The 25,053-nt window shown below is 44.3% G+C and overlaps 1 protein-coding gene across 2 annotated transcripts in view; it reads right to left on the bottom strand.

Moving 5' to 3' along the window:
• Positions 1-24,818, bottom strand: part of ADGRA3 (adhesion G protein-coupled receptor A3) — a 130,783-nt gene extending 105,965 nt beyond the window's left edge. Inside the window, exon 1 of one of the 2 annotated variants that reach the window (XM_032135627.2) lies at positions 24,278-24,818. In XM_032135627.2, the coding sequence (XP_031991518.1) occupies positions 24,278-24,531 (254 nt within the window). In that variant the 5' untranslated portion in view covers positions 24,532-24,818. The remainder of the gene's footprint in view (positions 1-24,277) is intronic. The other variant, XM_032135628.2, reaches the window with a different exon arrangement.
• Positions 24,819-25,053: the final 235 nt, after the last annotated feature.

Raw genomic sequence — 25,053 nt, 5'->3', positions numbered from 1 at the left:
TCAGTTTACACCTGATGGCCCCAGAGAACCGAGATACCAATAGTGAGGGTGTTCCTGAGTTCATGAATGGGTCAAGGGAGGGAGGGAAAAGGCAAACAAGTGGTCAGAAAAAGACAGGCAGGGCAGACATTCTGGGTGTCCAGCTGAAAACATCCAGGAAAAAAACTGGAAAACAATGTGTGCTAAATTAGATAAGCTCTTTCTGCCTGCAGCCAGCACTCTCAGAGCAATGAGCACAAGGTCCTCCTATCAATGGTAAACTTTGTTTAAATGTAAGACTGTTAAAATTCACGAAAAGAGTAATAAAACTCCAGGGCAAAAGTCAAGAAACTTGCCAGGTGCCAGACAGCAGATATTTTGGGCTTTGCAGGCCAAGAGGTAAGATCCATAATATGATGTAGGTACCTACATAATGAGAGGATACAAATACTCACACACGTTTTTATTGACAAAAATCAAAATATAACAATTGGGTATAATTTTTTCTAATACTTAGCAAAGATGCTCTCGACCAAACCTTTAGTCACGTTCCTTTGAGCCCTCTTCTCGAGGGGGCCTCTACTTTAGCCTTCAGTGTCCGTCCCTGTAGAGTTTCAGCAAGAATCCCCCAAAGTCAGTTTAGAGAGAATGCATCCCACCCACGATATCTGGTCAAACCCCTCTCTTCCAACATCCGCCAGGTGATACCTGATCATCCCGGCCTGCCTTTAACAAGAATCCTCTCAGGGTCCTTTAGTGAGAATCTCGCTACCCTTGATGTCTTCTCTTAGTAATTTCCCATCCACTGACTCTCCAACCTCTTCAACTATAAACCTCTACTTGTTCTTGTTGTATCTGGAGTTGAGCCCAATCTTTCTCCCGTACTGTGACGGTCTTGAAACTCATCACAACACTCTTAAACAAAGTCTTCCTTACCATTTTAACAAGTATTGGAATACTTTTTTCTTTAACACACTGGTCAACTATGAGAAGAATGGATTTCTTTTTGTTGGGGGAATAACATTTGACTTAATCAGAGTTCCCAATCATCAGATCAATTGCAAATGTATAAAGCTACTCTTAGCTACATAAAAGCAGGCAGGGTTGGGATTTTTGGTCCTTGCTCTTTAGAATACACAAGGGAGAGAAAATAATATTGCTAAGAAATCCTAATACACGTATTCCTTCCAATACACTGCCCATGTTACAGCACCACAGTAGCACTGGAAAAACTGCATTTGGTGTCTCAGGAGGGAATGCAGGAATGCGGAGGCGAAAAAGCATATCAAGGAAGAAAGTCCATCCCAACCAGTGCTTCGTCTCCTCCTATTTCCTTAAGACTAATTCCATTAAAAAAAGAGAATACTGGAAATAGACAGATCTTAAACAGAAACCTACTGCCTAGATAAATCTAGGCCTGGTTGGAACTTTTAATAGTTTGCACAATGGTTTTTAAACTGGACTGGAACTCACCGTTTTCCTTCAATAACCCAATATACATAGACATTGGATATTATTCACTCATGTATTTAATTACAAAGATTTACTGAGTGCCTACTATGTGCTTGATAGCATTCAGGGTGCTGGGGAAAACAGAACAAAATAAAGAGTCCTGCCCTTATGGAGTTTACGTACTAGTGGGTGGAAGAAAAAATAAATAAGCAAAACATAGAATATGTTAGCTGTTGAAAATTTCTATGGAGAAAAATAACATAAGAAACAGTGACATAACATACGAAACGGTGGAGGTGTAGCTGGGTGGATTTCTCTTTTAAAGAGTGTGGTAAATGACATTCTCACTGAAAAGATGACTTTTTTCTAAATGATTTTTATTTTACAGTAACAGTAGGCGTGCAATGTAAAGAATTAGAAAACAAAGACTAGCCAAACCAAGAAAATAAAAGCATATCTCCATCATCTAGAGATGACCATTTTAACACTTTAATAAAGCTCGTTTCCAACACTGTCACCCACATATATTTACAAGTGTGCATTTTGCATACACAAGATGAGATTACACTGTAGATACTACTGTTACCAACTTTTTAAGCTGTTGATCTCCACCTTTCTTTTTTTAAGAGACAGGGTTTCACTCTGTCACCTAGGGTGGAGTGCAGAGGCACAATCATAGCTCACTGCAGCCTCCAATTCCTGTGCTCAAGAAATCCTCCCATCCCAGTCTCTCAAGTAGCTGGGACCACAAGTGCACACCACCACGCCCAGCTAGTTTTTGTATTTTTCTGTAGAGATGGGGTCTCGCTATGTTGCCCAGGCTGGTCCCAAACCCCTGGCCTCATGTGATCCTTCTGACTCAGCTTCCCAAAGCACTGGGATTACAGGCGTGAGCCACTGTGCCCAGCCTCCACCTTTCCATTTCAGTATCTTTTTAATCTCATCTAACACTCAGGCAATAATCAAGTTTCTAAAAGAAGACCTCCAAAGATCTTTCAAAAAGATCCTTCATAGATGGTTTATCCAAACCAGTATCTAAGACCACATGTGTATCTTGAGTGTGTCCCTTGCAACATAACAGCACCATCCAACCTCTCTTTTTTTGTTCGACAAAAAAAAAAAAAATAATGACTGGTTTGGGTGGGTCTTTGTGGTGCTGTTTCGATAGTTTCTCTGCTCTCCTGGCAATTCCTGCAGACTGGCATTAGATCCAAAGCAGAGACTCCCAACCTTTTTGTGCAGTGGACTATGTTACCAGTATGGTAAAGCACTGGGACTTTTACCGAAGGTGGGGCCTAGCAATCTGTTTTAACAAGCCCTCCCGGAGGATTCAATGTGTACTCATTTTGTCAGAGGCACGTGAACCAGAGCAAGTCCATCTTGAAGAGGAGCTAGACAAAATGAGGCTAAGACCTACTGGGCTGCATTCCCAAACAGTTAGGCATTCTAAGTCATAGGATAAAAAAGGAGGTCGGCATAAGATACAGGTCATAAAAACCTCGCTAATAAAATAGGTTGCAGTAAAGAAGCCGGCCAAAATCCATCAAAACCAAGGTGGCCACAAGAGTAACCTCTGGTGGGCCGGGCGCGGTGGCTCACGCCTATAATCCCAGCACTTTGGGAGGCTGAGGCGGGTGGATCACGAGGTCAGGGGTTCGAGACCAGCCTGACCAACATGGTGAAACCCCGTCTCTACTAAAAATACAAAAATTAGCCAGGCATGGTGACACATGCCTGTAATCCCAGCTACTCAGGAGGCTGAGGCAGGAGAATTGCTTGAACCCAGGAGGCGGAGGTTGCAGTGAGCCGAGATCGCGCCACTGCACTCCAGTCTGGATGACAGAGCAAGACTGTCTCAAAAAAAAAGAGAGTAACCTCTGGTCGTCCTCAATGCTACACTCCCACCAGCGCCATGACAATTTACAAATGCCATGGCAACATCAGGAAGTTATCCTATATGGTCTAAAAAGGGGAGGCATGAATAATCCACCCCTTGTTTAGCATATTATCAAGAAATAACCATAAAAGTGGGCAACCAACAGCCCTTGGGACTGCTCTGTCTATGCAGTAGCCATTCTTTTATTTCTTAACTTTCTTAATAAACTTGCTTTCACTTTACTCCATGGACTCACCCTAAATTTTTTCTTGCACGAGCTCTATGAACCCTCTCTTGGGGTCTGGATTGGGACCTCTTTCCTGTAACAATTTGAGAACCTCCTGAGTAACATATGCTATATCCTACAATCAAGAAAACTACTACACATATTACCCTAAATAAAACTACTACAAATTACTACAAACTGAGTGGAGTTTTACATTTTTTTAGTTCTTTCTGTTAGAACACTAAAGTTATATAGTCAAAATCTTCAATTCTAATTAAATCTTCTGTGTGTTTCATTTTCAACTTAAAAGATTATTTTTAGTTATTTTTAACTAAGTAATGCATTTACACAAGTCAAAGGTGAAAACTATACACAAAGAGAACCAACTTATTTCAGTAGACCCCCTCATATATGGGGCATACTTCCAAGACCCCTAGTGGATACTTAAAACCGTGGATAGCAGCAAACTCTACATACACTCTGCTTTTTCCTATACATGCATACCTATAATAAAGTTTAATGTATAAATCAGGTACAGTAGGAGATTACAAACAATGAATAACAAAGTAGAACAAGTATAACAATGTACTGTAATAAAAATTATGTGAATGTGGTTTCTCTCTCTCTCTCAAATTATCCTATTGTACTCTCTTGGCACCCTTCTTATGATCCATCCATCTAATAACCAAGTCAGCTACTAAGTGACTAACAGGCAAGTAGCATAGACAGCATGGATACCTTGGACAAAGGTCTGATTCAAGTTCCAGGCATGATGGAGTGGGACAGCACAGGATTTCTTCCCGCTACTCAGAATGGTACACAATCTAAAACTTATAGCTGTGCACAGTGGCACACACCTATAATCCCAGCACATTGAGAGGTGGATCGCAGAGCCCAGGAGCCTGGGATCATCAGCCTGGGCAACCTGGTGAAACCCCGTCTCTAGAAAAAATAAATAAGTAAAACTTATGAACTATTTATTTCTGGAATTTTCCATTTAACTGAAACCACAGAAAGCAAAACCATGAATAAGTTGGGGGACTACTGTTTTGGAAATAGATAAAAAAGGAAAACAAACAAGGACTTATCTTGGCCTTCCTGGATAAAGTGACTTCCAGAAAGCAAAGTAATTATCAGGAGTAAATCTCTTTTATAAAAGTATCAGAGTTATAGGCCAGGCGCGGTGGCTCACGCCTGTAATCCCAGCACTTTGGGAGGCCAAGGCGGGCGGATGACGAGGTCAGGAGATCGAGATCATCCTGGCTAACACGGTGAAACCCCGTCTCTACTAAAAATACAAAAAAATTAGCCGGGCGTGGTGGTGGGTGCCTGTAGTCCCAGCTACTCAGGAGGCTGAGGCAGGAGAATGGCGTGAACCCGGGAGGCGGAGCTTGCAGTGAACAGAGATTACGCCACTGCACTGCAGCCTGGGGGACAGAGCGAGACTCTGTCTCAAAAAAAAAAAAAAAAAAAGTTTCAGAGTTAATACATGAAAAAATAATAATACAATTAGAGTATCATCATTCTGCAACACTAATAATATAATTGATTTAGGCAACGATACCAACAGCTGTTAAACATCATTTTTTTAAAAAAAAGATATTATACATCCCATTAATATAAGTATATACATCACCTTCTTGCCAGAGGCACACTTGAATCTCAGAAGTGAAAAGTGGTACCTGAAAATAATTTACATCTGTCAATGTGAATTTGTGTTCCCTTTCTGTGAAGATCCGGAAATCTCCTTTGACCTTTACAACACATTGGTTATGAGGACAGGCTCTGGAGTCGGACTGACTCAGCTCAAGTCCTGGTTCCATCACTTACGTCTGGGTGACCTCAGGGAACTTAATGAGCTTCCATGCCTCACTTCCTCAAGCACAAAATAGGGATAATCATAATGATCTCATTAGGGAACTACGATAAGCAACCAACACAACATTTAAAGCACTTACCACAGGGTCTGGCACACTCAGCAAACATTACCTATTATTATTTTACCACATTTTCAATGGATCATCTGTCTTTTCTTACTAATTTACATCAGTTCTTAATACCTAGCAACCAGCATTTTTCCTCAATACAGTCCGTGGTCCAAATCCTGGGAACCTCTCTCTATTAGAATATACTGGGAGAGCACACTCTGGAAATTATGACTCAAGAGTGAAATTGCTTAATATTAAGTACAGAATCTAAATAATTCTACCAGTAAGAAATCTTGAGACCTTTTGTAAATATAAGTGGCTGAGCCACTGTTAAAGTAGGTATTGAAACTCTACTTCAAACGGTGAGGAACCCTGATATATACAAAAGGCCATTTACGAGTCCAATGCTGGACAACCAAAGAAACAATTAATACATGTATATAAACAGAGTTTTGGGCTTCCGGGGCCACTGGCAAATGATGGCACATGTGCCACCACCCCCCATATCATGCCCATGACAGATCATTATTCAGTCCTGTCATTTCCCTGATAAGCTCACAAAGCACTTCCAATAGCTACTCCCAATTTATGGGGGCAGCCATTCAAGAAATCAACTGGCACCACTGGTTCTACTGCAGAAACCATCAAAGGCAACTATGATCCCAATGTACTTTTATAACTTTTGGGGCAAATCATAACCAAAAACAAGCCTGCCCACTTAGAGAGAGTTAGGTGGGGAACAGAGGGAGACAACAGAGGGTTGACGAGGAATCAGCCAGAACACTGGTGTCAAAGGATTCTGTAATAAATATGTGGTAATACAGGCAAAGCCATAAAAAGTGGGGGGAAATGCAGGCAAGAAAAATAACACTGTGATGTGATAAAGAATCTGCACGATGTCCATAAAGTCTGGAAATTAACTTTTTTTTTAAAAAAGTGTGCGTATGTGTATTTGTACACACAGTCATCAAGGACATCTTCACTATAAAAAAAAAAAAGTCTCTGTTTCTGACATGACACCCTGCAGGTTCACCTGGTACTCAGAAATTCAGAGAAGCTGGCTGGTCTACTCATGGAGTTGGGGTTTAAAAGCCTGTATTCCTATAGCAGAGGGAGGAACAAGAGACATGCAAAAGGGCAACCAGAGTTCACCTATTAAAAAGAGCTCCAGTGAGGCCAGGCACGGTGGCTCACACCAGTAATCCCAGCATTTTCGGAAGCCAAGGCGGGAAGATCACCTGAGGTCAGGAGTTCCAGACCAGCCCGGCCAACATGGTGAAACCCTGTCTCTACTAAAATCAAAAAAAATTGGCCAGGCATGATGGCAGGCGCCTATAATCCCAGCTACTTGAGGCGTACGTTGCAGTGAGCCAAGATCGCATCATTGCTGTCTCAAAAAAAAAAAAAAAAGGGGTTCAAGTGTTCGGGCCAGGTGTGGTAGCTCATGCCTATAATCCCAGTGCTTTCGGAGGCTAAGGTGGGGGATTGTTTGAACCCAGGAGTTCAGGGCTACAGCAAGCTATGATCAAACCACTGCACTCTAGCCTGGGCAATAGAACAAGACCCCGTCTGAAAAAAAAAAAAAAAAAAAGGCCAGGGACAGTGGATCACACCTGTAATCCCAACACTTTGGCAGGCCGAGGCAAGCGGATCATCTGAGGTCGGGAGTTCAAGACCAGCCCGGCCAAGGTGGTGAACCCCGTCTCTACTAAAAAATACAAAAATTAGCCGGGCGTGGTGGCAGGAGCCTATAATCCCAGATACTCAGGAGGCTGGGGCAGGAGAATTGCTTGAACCCAGGAGGCAGAGGTTGCACAGTGAGCCAAGATCGTGCCATTGCACTCCAGCCTGGGCAACAAAAGCGAAACGAGTTTCACAAACAAAAAAAAAAAAACAAAAATAAATAAAAATCAAGTGTTTGGATCTTAAATTCAGGAACTCAGGGCCAAAAAAAGAAAACCAGTTAACAAGGCCAGGTGCAGTGGCTCACACCTGTAATCCCAGCACTTTGGGAGGCCAAGTTGGGTGGATCACCTGAGGTCAGGAGTTCAAGACCAGCCAGACCAACTTGGTGAAACCTCGCCTCTACTAAAAATACAAAATTAGCAGGGCATTGTGGTGCATGCCTGTAATCCTAGCTACTCAGGAAACTGAGGCAGAAGAATCACTTGAACCAGGAAGGCGGAGGTTGTAGTAAGCCGAGATTGTGCCACTGCAATCCAGCCTAAGCAATGAGCCACACTCCATCCCAAAAAAGAAAAAAGGAGGGCCAGGCACGGTGGCTCAGGCCTGTAATCCCAGCACTTTGGGAGGCCAAGGTGGGAGGATCACAAGGTCAGGAGTTTGAGACCAGCCTGACCAACATGGTGAAACCCCATCTCTACTAAAAATACAAAAATTAGCCAGGCGTGGTGGCGCATGCCTGTAATCCCAGCTACTCAGGAGGCTGAGGCAGGAGAATTGCTTGAACGCGGGAGGCAGAGGTTTCAGTGAGCAGAGATCACACCACTGCGCTCCAGCTTGGGCGACACAGCGAGACTCCGTCTCGAAAAAAAACACAGAAAACCAGTTAACAAAAAGAGCTCAAGATCCCAACACAGGCATTAACCCTAGGGGAAAGAGGGCAGGTCTCAGCTTGTAAGTGAGGGGCAATTAGTAGTGAGAAAAGGCAAGCAAAGATCAGGAAGCAGGCAGGCCTGAGGCTTAAATACAAGTAGCCCCAATGCCCCCCTTCCCCAAACAAGTAAACAACCCTCACCCTTACTATTATAATGCATTATAATGGTACAATCAGCCAATTCTAATAAAGCGACTGAAACTTCATTAAATGTGCATGTAACTTCTGTGGCTTTAAAAAATACATGTTAGCAATGTTGTTAGGTTTGGTTTCATATGTAACATCATAGAACTTTAGCAGTTAAAGAATCAATAAAGATGGCCTAGTTCAAAAACCTCGTTTTACTAGTCAGGAAGGTGAAGGCCAGAAATGTTGATTTGCTAGGCAATGCAATTCTACTTGGTAGCAAAACCAATGCGAATCCCCACATCCATTCACAGTCTCATGCTGTTTCCCTTTATCCTCCATTCTGATCATCTTTATTAAATAAGGTGTAGGAATGACGGTTCCCTGCTCACCCAGCAAAAGCATGACATGTAGAGAGAACTAGAGTGTTATGAATTCATGTCACCTCAGATGGAGGCCTCCCAAAAATGCATCTACTCCCCCTATGATGTTCTTATTCCTCTTAACATGGCAGCTGTTGGAGATAGGGTCATTTATTATTCCATGATAAAACTTTCAATCTCAAGAATGCAGCAGATAAGCAAAGAAAGACTGATTATATAATAAATGGATGATGTTACAAACCTAAGTATACATGCCATTGGTCATTTCCACAACCACTTAATGAGAGTAAAATGGGGTGTTAAAATTCTTTCCTTCAATAGTTGTTAGTTACTTGGACATAAGATGCACTAGGTGAAAATTCTGTTACAGGTTGCATAGCCCTCATTCTAAATGTCTGGGACCAAGAGTGTTTCTGATTTCGCATTTTTTCAGAATTTGGAATATTTGCATTATACTTACTGGTTGAGCACCCTGAACCCAAAAATCTGAAATCCAAAATGCTCCAAAGAGCATTTCCTATGAGCATCATGTCAATTCCAAGAAGTTTTGGATTTTGGAGCATTTTGGATTTCCCATTTTCATATTTGAAATGGTCGACCTGCACTTTGCTTTCCCGTCTGTCAGCCATCACTAAAGGAATGCTTTCATGTAAACAAGTTTTCTGTAACAACTGTTCTACAAAGGCTTACCCCAACACCACTTCCAAAGAAAGCACTTAAGGTGTGACTTTCATGAAAACAACAACAGTTAGAATTGAAGGCCAGAAGCCAGGCCCAGCAGCCTATGTGTAACCTGAGAAGATCAATTTACTTGTCCACACTTCAGTTGGCACTGCTGTAAAATGGAGACAATACGGAGCTCACAAAGCTGTTTTAGCAATCAAGTGAGAGGTTGTACGGGAAGCATTTGGCACAGCACCTAGAACACGATAAATATTCCAATATTGGTTGTTACTAGAACTTTCAAATCAGTTAAGGACACTTACAACAAAGTTCTGAAAGTCAAGGAGCTCTACAGAAACCTGAAGTTTCTCTAGTCATGGGAGTTCACGAATATTCCCAAACCAGTTTTAGGAGAAAGTTAAACTAGCAGTAGAAATAAATCTCTCCTTTAAAAAAGCAAGACAATAACAACCACCACAGGTTTTTTTACTCTGTTGTGATGGTTAATTTTACTTGTGAATGTAAACTAAGAGGTGCCCAGATAGCTGGTAAACCATTATTTCAGGGTGTGTCTATGAGGGCATTTCCAGGAGAGATTAGCATTTAAATTGATAACTGAGTAAAGTAGATGATCCTCCCTAATCCACTTTGGGGAAGACCAAAGTAGACTGGTCCTCTTTAAGTAGACTGCCTACTTTAAGTGGGCATCTTCCAATACACTGAGGGCCTGCATAAGCAAAGAGGAAGCAGGGCAAATTCGCTCTGTGCCAGAGCTGAGACACTCGTCTCCTGCCCCCAGACATCCGGCCTTAAGTTCTTAAGCTTTCACACCCAGCCCAGGACTCACACCCTCCCGTCCACCTGATTCTCAGACTCTCAGACCTTTGAACCCGGACTGAAACACATCACCAGCTGTCCTGGTTCTCCAGGCTACAGATCACGGGACTTCCTTATAACCATGTGAGCCAACACCTACAACAACTCTCCTCCTAAATCTATCTCTTCATCTAGCCTATGGGTTCTGTTTCTCCAGAAAATCTTAATATACCTTTATGTTAGGTAACTCTACAGGGGTTCCATCAAAACGAGAAACAGGTCTATGAAATTAATTTCATGAGAAGGCTAAAGAGAAGTGTTTTCTGAAATCCCATTTTCTTGACGGAGAACAATAAGAAAGGCCAGGATCTTCAGTTTTACTTTATTATCCAGCAACATCCCAACAAAAAAATAAAGGCATCACTAGAAAATAAAGTCTGGGTCAGAATAAACTGCAACCATTAAGGCTTATCAGTTTCATAGACCAGCAAAATATCACAGAAATTAAAGAGCAAGAACCTGAATGAGTCATGTTATGCTAACCTCCCAAAACTCTCTTACCAGTCACAGAGGGAGCCTGTTATTCATTGACTGCAGGTCCTGGGGACTCCCCACATTTCCTTTCCATTGTAAAGCTGCCACCACCTACACTCCCTCTGGATATACTAAGACTTAGCATAAAAGGTCTAAACAATTTCCCCTCTCATTGTTTGCTCCATACAGTAACAGAACAATTCCAATGTAAAAGGTTTTATAATCACAAAAAATGGGAAAAGATGAAAAAAAAAAACTAATACGAGAACTAAGAATATTATAAAACTTTAAAAAAAAAAAAGTCTTACCAGTTTCTGTCTGTGGTTGCTAACTTCTAGCTAAGCCGATGGACAAGTTTTTCAACTTTACCCGAGGGAAGAACTCAAATGTGTAATTTTTTTTTTCCCCATCAAGGAGCTCTGAAAAGTCAAATCCTAGTAGAACAGTTCACTAACGTTCTTTTAAGTAGGCAATAATCTCAAGCAATCTCCATTTCTCATAGGTTCAGACTGGATGACACCTATTCCCAGGAGGCTTATCTCAAAAAGCATAGCATTCCCTAGGAGGTACTACCCTTCCTGTATCTATTTTGGCAGGGAAACCACGCAGCCAAGCTAGCCAGGTCCTCCTGAGAGCGACAACCAACCCAAACCACGTGAGGGTGAAAGAATGGTTTAAGTAGTAAATACAGTTGCCGAATGCAATAATTAGTAAGTATTAAACCAGGTGTGTCCATCAAGCTAAAGGACCAGAAGAGGAAGAAGTATGTAGTGATGAACTTTAAAATGGTCTAATCTAGGCAGACTTCAGCAAGAGCATGGGACAGAAGATGGCGGTATATAGGCCACATACAGGGTGGAATGCTGGAAATTAGGACAGGCACTGAGATATATCATATGCAGAATGGCAGATGTATCATATGCTAGACAGCAATAGGCTGAAACTGAAATAAGAGGTAAGGAAATGAAGAGGATGGATTCAAGCTAGTTCTCAATAAGTTCACTTAAGAAAGAGTAGTCATTCAATCATGGTGCTACAAGGGATTATTCTGGGGAGAGGAGCTTTTTTAACAGAGGAGGAAAGGAAGTGGCTATGTGCAACAAGGAGAGACATCACAAACTGGGAGAGAACTTCAAAACAGAAAAAAGAAAAGCAATGGCTTCTCAAGAGGTAGGTGGGAACTGCATCAAGAAATGAAAAAAAAAATCTGGGTGAAAGACCCTTTTTACTATCAGATGAAGAGTGGGAGTTTAAGCCTTGACCCTGTATGTTGGTTATGTTGCTTTGAAGAGTCTCAAGTTTATCCATGACAGATTCATCCTGCATAAGACTAATGCAAGATTCTGACCAGTCCTACTTAAGGAAAAAAAAAAAAACAGTAAGAAAAATGAGACCTCTTTGTACAAAGATTTACTGAGTGCCTACATGCTAGACACTAGGGATGCAGAGATAAATATGGCCATCAAGAGTCTACAATCTGATAGGAGAACTAGGGTTGCAAATAAATAATTCCAAAACAGTATGACAGCTGTCATAATGCAAGCAAACAGGAGATAGGAGGTGGTCCCAAGGAATGAAGAGCCAGCCTAACACTGTCCACTGGGGTAGAATGCACTTCCAGGTTACTGGAAAGACTTTAGAATTCTAACTGCATCTTAGTCACAAAGGAAGAGTTTACATTTGGTCTCATTTAAAACAAATAAACAAACAGCAGGTTAAAAATAATCATAAATCTAATAGAAAGGATATCCATGTTAAACACTGCCCTGGAGATGAATACACCAGTAGTCAATCTCTCTTTGCCTTTCTCATAAGAATCAGGAAGAACTGCACAATAAAACAAAGAATGCTTTTAAGTCTTATCTTGATAGGAAATGAATTAATTTCTTAGATCCAAGCAGGCTTAAAGAAAGAACATTTCAACAACTATGTTAAAGAACCTGCATTACAGTTATATCTCCATAGTTGCTCTTTCTTTCAATTAACTAGAAGGAGGCACAACCTGCTTTCTACTATTTCACCCACAATACAAGGCCATGGCAGCACTGGCTGTTAAATGCCTGTCACTATACTAGGTGCGACGGATACATGAGGAAACAAAGTCTCTGACACCTCAATAGAACTGACATTCTAGATAGGACTAGGTCACATACTTGGAACCACGTATTCTAACTGAGAAATGTCCTAATATTGGGAGTGAACTTAATTCACGAACATTTACCGATCGCATTTACTAATCACATACTGTGTATGATGTGTACAGTACTTGGGGAGAGGGTAGAGAATGGCACTGAGACTGGGGAGCTTAGACAACTTAAGGGAACCTCTACGTCCCCCTAGTCTTGGTAGGGGCACATTTATTCTTCTTGTGTGGAGACATCTTAGCCTTCAAGAACAATTCTTGAATACGTGGGGCACAGCACTTTTACATACAGAGTTAGCAATTTTGACAAAAGATTTTTTCATGCTTATCACAGCACTGTCTTCAGACAGAATCATAAAAAGGGCTTAATAAAAATTCTAAGTAGAATGAAGCCTAAATTGTCCATGGTGAGGGTGATGGATAATTTAGCCTTCTGTGTGTGTGATACCCAATTCTACACACCTGCCCCCAACCATGGTGAGTACTCAAGAACAAAAGATTGCAAATGTGCACAATTCAAACATTATGCAATTTAAACTTCAGAAGGCAAAACAGGGGAAAGAAAAAAAAAAGACAAAAAAAGTAAGTTTTAAAAACTTTATTTAAATTAAGAACCAAGAATGTCAGTCATCTGAAATGATGAGGCGCTAAAAGAAACTACCAAATGCCTGCACCAGAGTTGGTTCAGTTTCGCAGCCTGACAACAAAGCTATGTGTCCTGACAAAGAAAATCTCGTGTCTCTCCAAGGAGCCTGTCAATAGCAGGCCCTCAAATACTGTTGGACAGATGCTTGCTGCTGTTAGCCCTCTCATTTCATTCAACTCCACAGTACATTTCTAAAACCTTATTGTCCTTATCCTTGGCTTCAGCACGCCACTCTCTGCTTTACCAACAGTCGTTTTTCCTGGCTTCTATGAATAAGGCCCTGTCCTGAAGCTCTCAGCTCTCTGTCCTAGAAATGTCTCTTGATTTCATCATCTCTGCTCTGCTTGGACCAGCCCCTCCCTCCCACATGAGGCAGCTGCCCTCAATTGGCTCCTGTGCTCTTTCTTCTACCTTCTTTTGTTGTGGCAGATGACTAGTAGCCCAGATGGTCGCTGGGCTACTAAGCGGCAGGTTCTCAACCCAGGTGTTATCAGAACCACCCCACGGGGCCCTGAAAAATACCAACGTCCAGGCCCCATCCCTGAACAATACATCAGAACATGAAGTTTGTGGCCCAAGCATCTGAATTTTTAATGCTTTCTGTTGAATCAAATGCAAGGTTGAAAACCTCAACCGCAAACTGACCGACCAGGTTACAGGAAGGTAGGGATGACTACTCCTCTGATGCTGGGACTTGGATGGATGCAAGCCTAGTGCAAAGGGCTCTGGCCAGGGGCATCCTTCACCGTTTCACTCCAGTGCACACATCATCATTGTCTATCTGTGTCATGGCATGAAAGATCTTGGCTAGAACTGCCATAAATAATGCAGGTGACTGTGTGAGTCACTTAGCAAGTCTAAGACATTCTAGGTGGAAAAAAGGTTTTGTGCCCAGCAGTGGGACATGGGAAAAAAAGCAGTGATGGTCACAGAACAAAAAGATCCATCAGTCCCTTTGGCAAGGTTGTTCTTAAAACCGTCTTGCAAATTCTCCTTTAGAAACTCCCGTTGCCCACTCAGAATTTCTGAAATTCTGGCCGGGCACAGTGGCTCGTACCTGTAATCCCAGTGCTTTGGGGGGCTGAGGCGGGCGGATCATTTGAGCGAAACCAACCTGGCCAAGATGATGAAACCACATCTCTACTAAAAATACAGAAATTAGCTGGGCATGGTGGTGGGCGCCTGTAATCCCAGCTACTCGGGAGGCTAAGGCAGGAGAACGGCTTGAGCCTGGGAGACGGAGGTTGCAGCGAGCAGACATCGCGCCATTGCACTCCAAGCTGGGCAACAGAACGAGACTCTGTCTCAAAAAAAAAAAAAAAGAATTTCTAACATTCCACGGTTATCCCTCTGCTGTTTTAGCAGAGTATAACAACAGAGGAAGATGCAGATTAAATCACATCAAAAAGAGCTACAGGGTCACATCTAACCGAGGGGAGGTATGACAGATATTGAATAGCTAGAAGGGAAGAGGTGGAGCTCTAGGAAGAGGTACAAGACTAAGATAAAACTGGTCTAGTAGACCAAAAGAAAAGTCAAGCCCGGAGATAAGAAGTCACATATATCCACAAGCAGGGGTGGCACTGAATATTTGCTAAATGAATGCAAAAGCAAGTTCAGGATACAAATTTAGGAAACTAGGGTAAAAATTATCAAGAATGCAACTGGAGAAGAGTAAACACCAAAAGTGAAAGTTTTGGTCTTTGGCCAGCCCATACTATAGGCAGGAAGGCACAGATTTACCCTGGGACTCACCACCTGCGGACACATAAGAACAAAAAAACCAGGGGTGTTGAAGATGGGGGGAGAAGTAGGAAGGTGCTGGAGTATTTTTCTATCAACCTCTTAAACCTTCCATTTTTACCCTTCAGGCCCTGAACAGGAAAGATCTGAGGACAAGAAATGCTTTGCTGGATGAAAAGCAAAATAAGGCCGGGCACAGTGGCTCATGCCTGTAATCCCAGCACTTTGGGAGGCCAAGGTGCACGAATCACTTGAAGTCAGGAGTTCGAGACCAACCTGGCCAATGTGGCGAAACCCCATCTCTAGCAAAAATACAAAACTTAGCCGGGCATGGTGGTGCGTGTCTGTGGTCCCAGCTACTCGGGAAGCTGAGGCACAAGAATCACTTGAGACAGGGAGGCAGAGGTTACACTGAGCCAAGATCGCACCACTGCACTCCAGCCTGGGTGACAGAGTGAGACCCTATCTCAAAAACAAACAAACAAACAAACCAAGGCTAAAACAAAGCTTAGTATCTGCAATGTGCTCAGTGTGGTACTAAAAGTGGCCAAGACAGACATGCGCCTTCTGGGAGGCACCTACCTCATCTCTGTCCCACTCTACCCGCTACACATAGGTAATTCCCTTACTAGACATGCAACATTTCTGAAACTTTAGTCAAGATGGAAAAAAAAAAATCCTTGGGAGGAATAGTGTACTTTTGTAAAGCTCCCTCTTCAGACTAAAATTGTCTGTATTTGACCATAAATGCAAGCTAAACTGTACATCAAGCATTAAAATTATATTGTTTTACATTAAAAACTTATTGAGCAAGTTTGCATCTATAGCTTCCTAATCTTTGCAAAAACTGAGTTAATAAGCTACTAAGACTCGGCTGGGCGCGGTGGCTCACAACTGTAATCCCAGCACTTTGGGAGGCTGAGGCTGGCGGATCATGAGGTCAGGAGCTCGAGACTATCCTTGCTAACATGGTGAAACCCCACCTCTACTAAAAATTAAAAAACAATTAGCCAGGCCTGGTGGCGGGTGCCTGTAGTCCCAGCTATTCAGGAGGCTGAGTGAAATCCCATCTCTACTAAAAATTAAAAAACAATTAGCCAGGCGTGGTGGCGGGTGCCTGTAGTCCCAGCTACTCAGGAGGCTGAGGCAGGGGAATGGCGTGAACCCAGGAGGTGGAGCTTGCAGTGAGCCGAGATCGCGCCACTGCACTACAGCCTGGGTGACACAGCGAGATTCCGTCTCAAAAAAATCAAATAAATAAAATAAGCTGCTAATACTCAAAGAACTCTGTATTCTGATCTTTGTTTATAAGAAAAATGTTGACACAATAAATTAGCTATGTTCTCTAGAGTTGATTCCTCCATAGCATCAAGCCAGTAAACTACTGCTTCCTGAGAAGCAGCTGAATGGAAAAAATAAGTCATTGAATAGTCTTCTAAGAAACTTCATCCTGTGTCATTTTCTGAGTTACTTTCAGGAGTTTTTACTTCTGTTTTTTAAACCATCTTTACAGCCTCCTGGGAACAGAAGCTGGAGCTGCACCGGGAGCAACCTCACCAAACATTACCATATTCGTTTGTTTTGGGACTTGGTATCTTGCCAAACCCACCAACTTCTCTCATGTGCTCTCCTGGTGCTGGAGGACTCCAAGCAGGCAAGAAACAACAGGATTTTGAGGCTGGGTGATACGCAACCCTGTCATCATATCGGAAAAGCTTACGACGACTTGCATTCACGGACCAAATGCCAAACTGTGCCCCCAATCCTGCAAGATTTCTGAGCAATATTCCCAGTAGGAATTCGAGCCACTTGCAACACAGTCTATATGTGTGTGCTTGCCACACACAGAAGATCAAGTAGATCACATGTGACTGCAGATAGATTTAATATACCCATCCTTGAATCAGGGATCCCACAGCTATGAACCTAATAAACTAAACACAGGTTCTCATTTGCTATAATAAGGTAAATATGAATTTGCATCCGTCTTCTATCCCCCACTTTTCCGGCTTTTCCACCATGTAGTCGTATCTCTGTTAGCATTACTCTTGCCCATAAAGAACAATTACGTACCCACCCATACTCGAGGCGCTGTGCAAAGACAAGTCAGAGTCCTTGCTTTCAAGGGTATATGCATTCTGAGAGAAGCACCAGTTTCATAGAAAGCGACACAAGAGCACAAACACTAATAGCTACCTGGGTTCAAGGATGGAAGGATCAAAATGCCAGAACAGTGAAGAGTTCGTAGCAGCTGAGTTGGGTATTAAAGAATATCCCAGAATTTCCCAGACTGGGGTTCCAAGGCAAGGGTGTCAGCAAAGGCACACAGGAAGCAAAATATAAACTGCTCAGGGGACATTGAGAGGTACACTTTGGTGAAGCAAATAATTTGTATAAAAGACTGACCCTTGGATGAAAGCATCACGTCTTATTTTAATCTTGAACCACTGGCCACTGTGTTTACAACATAACACCGCCTCAACTGATGTCCATGGAAAAAGTAGTCTGTGCTGGGTATTGAGAAATCAGGCTGCAGACGTATATAAGATTTTGCATTCAAAGATAACAATCTTATTCTTGATCCAGTGGCTCTGCTGGTGAGAATTCAGGCCGTGGCGTCTTGCTGGCCTACAGATTATAATCACTTTGCTCCTCTCTCCCTTGGCTGCACTCACCTGGCAAAGAAGCAACCTGGCCACACCCAAGGATTCCCATCACTAGGCTGAAACCAGGTGGAGAAAAACAAGTGCACTGACCATCTTCCTTTGAATCTGATCAGAAGGCAAAACTGGAAAAAGATCCTCCCTGCTGACTTTTCTGCAATCCCCAGTAGGTTCACATTCCAAAAGAACATTTCTCTTCTCTTTCCCCTTCCTCTTGGCCCCTTTTTCCCTCGCCCTGCCTAGATGTCTTTGAGAAAATAGAAGCAACGGGACCAGAATTCCCTCTTTTTCCCACCTGTGCCCCACTGCCCTCCCGCCTGCCTTGACACCCATGTTCCACCCTTTCTCCCAGGACAAGGTATTGTGCTGAACCCTTACCCACTCCAGAAGGGATTACACCAGGTTCAAGAAGAAACCCAGAGCTAGTGAACAGAACATGGAGTTTCAATGAGGGCTTACATGCAGGGGAGAGAGTTCAGTGCTGGTGGGCTGGACAGGAGAACTGCATGCCCCAGTGGCTACGGGCTGAGCAGAGAAACTCACAACTTGCAAAAAGCATGCAGTTCACAGCCGGGAGTGGTGGCTCATGCCTGCAGTCCCAGCACTTTGGGAGGCCAAGGTGGGCAGATCACGAGGTCAGCAGTTCAAGACCAGCCTAGCCAACATGGTGAAGCCCCGTCTCTACTAAAGATTCAAAAAAATTAGCCAGGCCTGGTGGCGTGCACCTGTAATCCCAGCTACTCGGGGGTCTGAGGCAGAAGAATCACTTGAACCCAGGAGGCGGAGGCTGCAGTGAGCCGAGATCGCCCCACTGCACTCCAGCCTGGGCAACAGGGCGAGACTCTATCTCAAAAAAAAAAAAAAAAAAAAAAAAGCACGCAGTTCACTCAGCATCTTCACTTAGCACCTTCCCCCAAACAGTCTCCACCTGGCAACCTTCAATTAACCCTAAAGGGCCTTGATCCCCCATATGGCCCATGTTCCATGGGACAAGATGGAGACTCAGGTGTTCCTCACAGATAAGAAATGACCTTCCGGGTGGGCCACTCCCGGGCTCCCAAGCTTGGAACTCCAAACCACATTCAGATGCATCTGCCATACAGTCATTCTCAGGCTATACTTAAGTTATTGCTATCTGGTGCACTGACTACACATGTAGAGAATGAACTTCCCTGCTGCCATCAAAAGCCAAACCCTTCATCTGTGCTCCCATCCCACTTCTCTTTTCAGGCCACCCAACCTGGCTTATTCACCTGTGATGCATGGACACTGCTCACGGAGGGCACCAGACTCCAGGCCATCAAATCCAGTGCTGTTTATTCCTTGGTCTTTCTGGCTTAATCTGTCAACACCTCAACTGGGAAGGCCATTCCAGCCTTGACACATAAACTTCTCTTAGCTTCCAGGATGAGATTCTCCCCTGGTGCTCCCCACAGCCTCTGCAGAGGCTCCTTCTCAGCCTCCTCCTGTTCATGCTCCTCCATGTTCCAGCGTGGTTCTGCCTGGGCCACCTCCTCACCCCTCTGTGCACTCTCTCCTAACTGACCCCAACCAGGCCTGTGTTTGAAATACCACATACGGGCCAATGGTTCCAAAAGCTCTCTCCATTATTCGCCCCATACAGTCTCTCCACTTCAAGTGGGCCAGCCACCACCTGCCACCCTTCCTCCCGAATGCCTTCTCCCCACTCAATCCAATCCTTCCCTTCCTTTAGGCCATGCTCAAGTCCTAACTTCTCCAGGAAAATAAAATACCTTCCAAGGACTCCCCAGCCACACTGATCTCTCCCGTTTGGGCTTCCTGAAGCACTGAAACAGTCTCCAGCACACGATTTATTACTTAATGAGGGACAGTCTTTTAATTGTTCCCTAAATGTCTGCTTCCTATTGTGCAAATCCTTCTTCCTAACTAGATTTAAGTCTCTGAACAATACAAGCATTTCTTTTCTTGTACTTTGTACTGAGACACACTGGTGATGTCCAAAATAATTATTAGTTCTTTGATAACAAATGTGAAGAACCAAAACTCTACACACTATTTTAGTGTGTTAGTCTGAGAAAAACCTGGAAGTTACCTGACAAATTACAAGTAATTTTTGTTTTATATTTTTATTTGTCTAGAGTCACCATGTAGCATCATGAGGAACCCGCATTTAGAAAGGCAGTGATAAATTTGTAAAACTTCCCATCAATGAAATCCTCAGAACTTTCAAAACTTACATTATTGAGCAAGATTTAATATAAATCACAGAAATACAGTAAATAAGTATATTTTCAACAAAAACATTAAATGTAGGTAAATTTTTGTTCAATTTTTGTGTTATAATAATAGAAGCAGTTTAATCCCTCAATACAAAAGTCTACCTGAGACACGGGGAACACACAGTTAAGCCTAGGATTTCTGCCAGACCTTTCTTTAAGCATAGCTACAGAAACAAGTGGTGTTCATCAATACTGTTGAAGGATCTGACTTTTAGGCTATGATGAAGACCAGTTTATCCACTAAATAGAAATAGCTTTGTTTTTCATGATTAAAAAAAATTATATCCCATCTTTGCCATTCGCCCAGTTCCCATCAGTTAATTTTCCTCTCTGTGACCACATCACAACTCAGCTGAAAACACCTGGCCACACCTAAGTGATAAAGGCTCAAACCAGCGAGCCTGGCCGTCCTCGACTCGGCCCCTACAGATTCTTCTTTGACCACCCTGGGCACTAGACACTTACTTTGACATTCCAGCAACACCAACTGCACAGCAGCACAACCAGATACTGTCCTCTCCAAACTCGTGGGCCCCTGGGGTCCCCCACTTCCAACCCATCATTTCCTCCCCTTGTTCTCTCACCGTTTTCTTCAGTTATCTTTTTCTTTTTCTTTTTTTTGAGGCAGAGTCTCACTCTGTCACCCAGGCTGGAGTGCAGTGGGGCATGATCTTCACTCACTGCAACCTCCGCCTCCCAGGTTCAAGCGATTCTCCTGCCTGCCTCAGCCTCCCTAGTAGCTGGGATTACAGGTGCAAGCCACCACACCCAGCTAATATTTGTATTTTTAGTAGAGATGGGGTTTAGTCATGTTGGTCAGGCTGGTCTCGAACTCCTGGCCTCAAGTGATCTGCCCATCTCAGCCTCCCAAAGTACTGGGATTACAGGTGTGAGCCACTGTGCCCACCCCACAGTGATCTTTTTCCTCTTTCTAGAATTGGCTCAGGATCCTCAATCCCACTAGGATTGAGGGAGAAGGAGGCCTTGGTTGCCCTCCTCTGGGTTTCTTTTGCTACATGTGCACCCTGGTAATACAGCATTGACCATACTGTTCTGAGACTTAGTCATGAATCTTTCTCCCCAAATATCTGTAAGTTCCTGGAGAAGAAAGACCATGTTTTTATTTGTATTCTGTCGTGAGCTGCACAGTGTTTCATAGAAAGAAATGTCCAAGTCCTGACCTTTTAACATGATCTTACTTGTAAACAGGGTCTTTTCAGACGTATTTAATTAAAGGATCTTGGAATGAGATCATCCTGGACCTAGGCTGGACCCTAAATTCAATGACTGGTATCCTTAAAAGAGAAAGGAGAGGACTTGAGACACACAGATGCACAGGGAGAAGGCCAAGGGAAGACAGATGCAGAGGCAGAAGTGATGCTTCCCCAAGCCAAGGAAAACCAGAAGATGAGAGACGCAAGCATGAATTCTTCCTAAAGTCCTCAGAGAGAGAGCATGGCCCTGCTAATATATTGATTTGGGACTTGTGGCCTCCAGAACTATGAGGGAATAAATTTGTTGTTTCAAGCCACCAAGTCTGTAGTAATCTGCAGCAGCCCTAGGCACTAACACACAGTCCAAACTTCAACACGCTACCTATTACCTAGGGGCCACTCAACAAAAACTGCTCAACTAAGATGAAGGCAAGGTGAGGAACGAGAAAGCATCAGAACTGCAGGACGGGAATCTGGGATGTGGACTCAGATGCTACTATGAGAATTCTGGTGAGTGAGTCCCTTATCTACAGTAACTCTAACTCTTTCCCCAGTAAAATGAGGAAACTGGCCCATAGGACCCCTCTACGGGGGGCCTCATATACCTTGAACCCTCTTCAGCCAGAACTTTTTTTTTTTTTTTTTTTTTTGAGATGGAGTTTCATTCTTGTTACCCAGGCTGGAGCGCAATGGTGCCTTCTCGTCTCACTGCAAACTGCCTCCTGGGTTGAAGCAATTCTCCTGCCTCAGCCTCCTGAGTAGCTGGGATTACAGGTGCCCACTACCACGGCCAGCTAATTTTTTGTATTTTTAGTAGAGATGGGGTTTTAAGCATGTTGGCCAGGCTGGTCTCGAACTCCTGACCTCAGGTGATCCACCCACTTCCACCTCTCAAAGTGCTAGGATTACAGGTGTGAGCCACCACAACCGGCAAAACAGCTTTAATTGATCCTTAATTGTATCTTCTTCCCATTCACTAAACAAATTTTATTATTTTTTTCTTTTTTTTTTGGAATTGGAGTCTCACTCTGTTACACAGGTTGGAGTGCAGTGGTGCGATCTCGGCTCACTGCAATCTCCACCTCTCGGGTTCAAGTGATTCTCCTGCCTCAGCCTTCCAAGTAGCTGGAATGACAGGCATACGCCACTACGCCTGGCCAATTTTTGTATTTTTAGTAGAGACAGGGTTTCGCCATGTTGGCCAGGCTGGTCTTGAACTCCTGACCTCAAGTGATCCACCCGCTTTGGCCTCACAAAGTGCTGGGATTACAGGTGTGAGCCACCATGCCCACCTTTAACTTTATTTTCATCTAAAAAGTTTTCAGGCAAAAAAAAAAAAAAAGAAAGAAACAAAAAAACTGGATTAAAATGACATTTCATGGTTACTTCTATTTTAACCAGTTCATAAAAAATGTAGTAAAATAGTTTAATTGATAATATGCTGAAAATCAATTTACCACCATATCCCCTATTTTTTTCTGCAAAGCAAAATCAACAATTTACTAGTAGTTGACCTAATCCAGCTGAAATTGTGGACACTTTTAGGTCAGAAAAACTGGACCTAAACATGAGTCAACGTAAATGCCACTCATTGACCCAAAACCTAAATGTTTATAACATAACTGCATGATGACTAATTTTTGCAGAGTAACAAAGAAAATCTCCTCCAACATTGGGATTTTCTCCACTTGGACTGTAATTAAAGTCCCATACTGAAAATTTCCACTTCAAAGAATCTGGCTAAGAAATAAATAAATATAACTGCTGCCACCACCAAATGGTAACGTGTTAGTAAAGGAGTCAAACAAAACAAAAACTCTTTCACCCATCTTCATGCCTCCATAAATAGACACATACACACAGTTTTCATGGTTAAATGTTTCCTAATTCAAAAAATGGAAATGAAGGGTAAACAAAGGTGTTAGTAATGAAATGTATACCTGACCTACCTGTATATACTCCTGCTGAATTTGGGTTACATTTAAAACCATACTTTAAGTGTTTTCATAGATCATGCTGCGGCCCTTACATTCATGTTTGTATAGTGGCTGCCTTGATTCTTTTTTTAGGAAACCAACCAAAACAACATAGAGGAACCTCGAGCCAAGGGACTCACATTTCAGTTGAACAAAATACCCATGAGAAACACTTAGACTCAAAACTTTCCAAACCAATTCATCCTTCTGAAAACAAACTCGACAGTCACTGGGGCCAACTGTTCAGCTAGAATTGGCAAAACTACGTTTGCAAAACTGAACCGTGAATCTCAGCACAAGTGAGTTACCAAAATTTTTCCTTCCAGGTGGAAACTCAATCCGAAAATCAAAAATCCCTCGAGTTGGAATGCTCAATAAACCCACAGTTTTCAGTTCCAGTGTTCCTGGCTTTTAAACATGAGCCCTCACAGACACGAAAACGGGACTGCAAGGTACATAAACAGATTGATCTGAAATGTTTCCAGCCCTTAATAACAACTCTATTCTAAAAGGTGCTCTTTAACTGTAATAAAACTAAGACAGCAAAAGGCAAAGGAAGCGTCTTGGGGTTTGGGCTCGCACACAGTCCTTGTGTTTTGCAAACTCTACCACGTAACTTAATTTGCAAAGAAGCAGAAGGACTGGCGCTTGTAATCCAGCATTGTGTTTTCTGGAAGCCCAAGTCCAGGATGAATGAGCTTTAACTCTGTCGACGGCGTATTTATTTGCATCCTCACGTGGCACCGCATAGCCCAAGAGCGCTGCGCCGGGGCCCAGCGCGGGGCGCGCCTGAGAACCTGAAAACTTTACTTTGCAAACTAGTGGAGCTGAGAGGCAGCTCGGACGCAGATTCCCTTGCCTTTCCCTGAACTGCACCCATGCCAAGCACACGAGATCTTTCCTAGCACCACCCCCTGCCTACAGCTCCACACAAAGGCGCGTGGGTGCCGGCAGGACCCCTCTCCAAAGTTGAGCGGAGAGATAAGAAAGAGCCGAGCGGGAGAGGACCGGGCGTCGCGGGAGATACTCACAGGGTGACCGTGCGGTTGGGCAGAGTATCTGGGGGCAAGACCTGCGCGAGCTCCAGGCTGCTGCACACCACCTTGCCCTCGGCGGCGCCCGCCGCCCTGCCAGCCCCTCGGGGCCGCCCATCGTGCTTGCAGCCGGCGGGCAGCGCCGCGGCGCCGCCGCCGCCGCCTCCCAGCAGCGCGAGCAGCGCTAATAGCGAGAGCGGCAGCCGCAGCGGCGGCTGCGCGCGGCCCCGCCGGCGTCCTGGCGGCTCCATGCCCGGGCCGGGGCCTGCGGGGCAAGCGGCGGCGCACTGGCCTAGCGGGCCGCCCCGGAGCCCGGGCGGGCAGGAGTGCGGCGCGGGCCCAGTGGCGCCCGGAGCCTCATGGCTGCCGGAGGACGGGCCCTCCCCGGCGCCGACATGCTCCTTTGTCCGCTGCGGCTGCGCTGGGCCTCGAGGGAGCCGGGGGTCACGGCCGTACGGGTCCCAGCGCCACTCTACCGCCCGGCGCGAGCACCGCCTCGTCCCCCTCCTCCTCCTCCTCTGCCGCCGCCGCCGCCGCCGCCTCCTCCTCCCCTGGCCAGGACTCGCGGCGGCTCCTCCCAGCCCGCCGCCGCCGGCCGCCCCCGCCCCTTCCCCTCCTCCTTCCCGGCTCTCCTGCTCTGCCCGTGTCTGCAGCTGCCCGGGGCCTTCGGGGAGGAGACGCGCGCTCCCGGGACCTGCCGAGCCCGACTCCGACCCGGTGCGCGCCCGGGCCTCGGCCTCGGGGCAGGAGTTGTGGGGAGCCCGCGGGAAGGC

This window comes from Hylobates moloch, unplaced genomic scaffold (genome assembly GCF_009828535.3).
Source record: "Hylobates moloch isolate HMO894 unplaced genomic scaffold, HMol_V3 SCAFFOLD_17, whole genome shotgun sequence".
Classification (NCBI taxonomy): domain Eukaryota; kingdom Metazoa; phylum Chordata; class Mammalia; order Primates; family Hylobatidae; genus Hylobates; species Hylobates moloch.
This window is presented reverse-complemented; position numbering and strand designations above follow the sequence as displayed.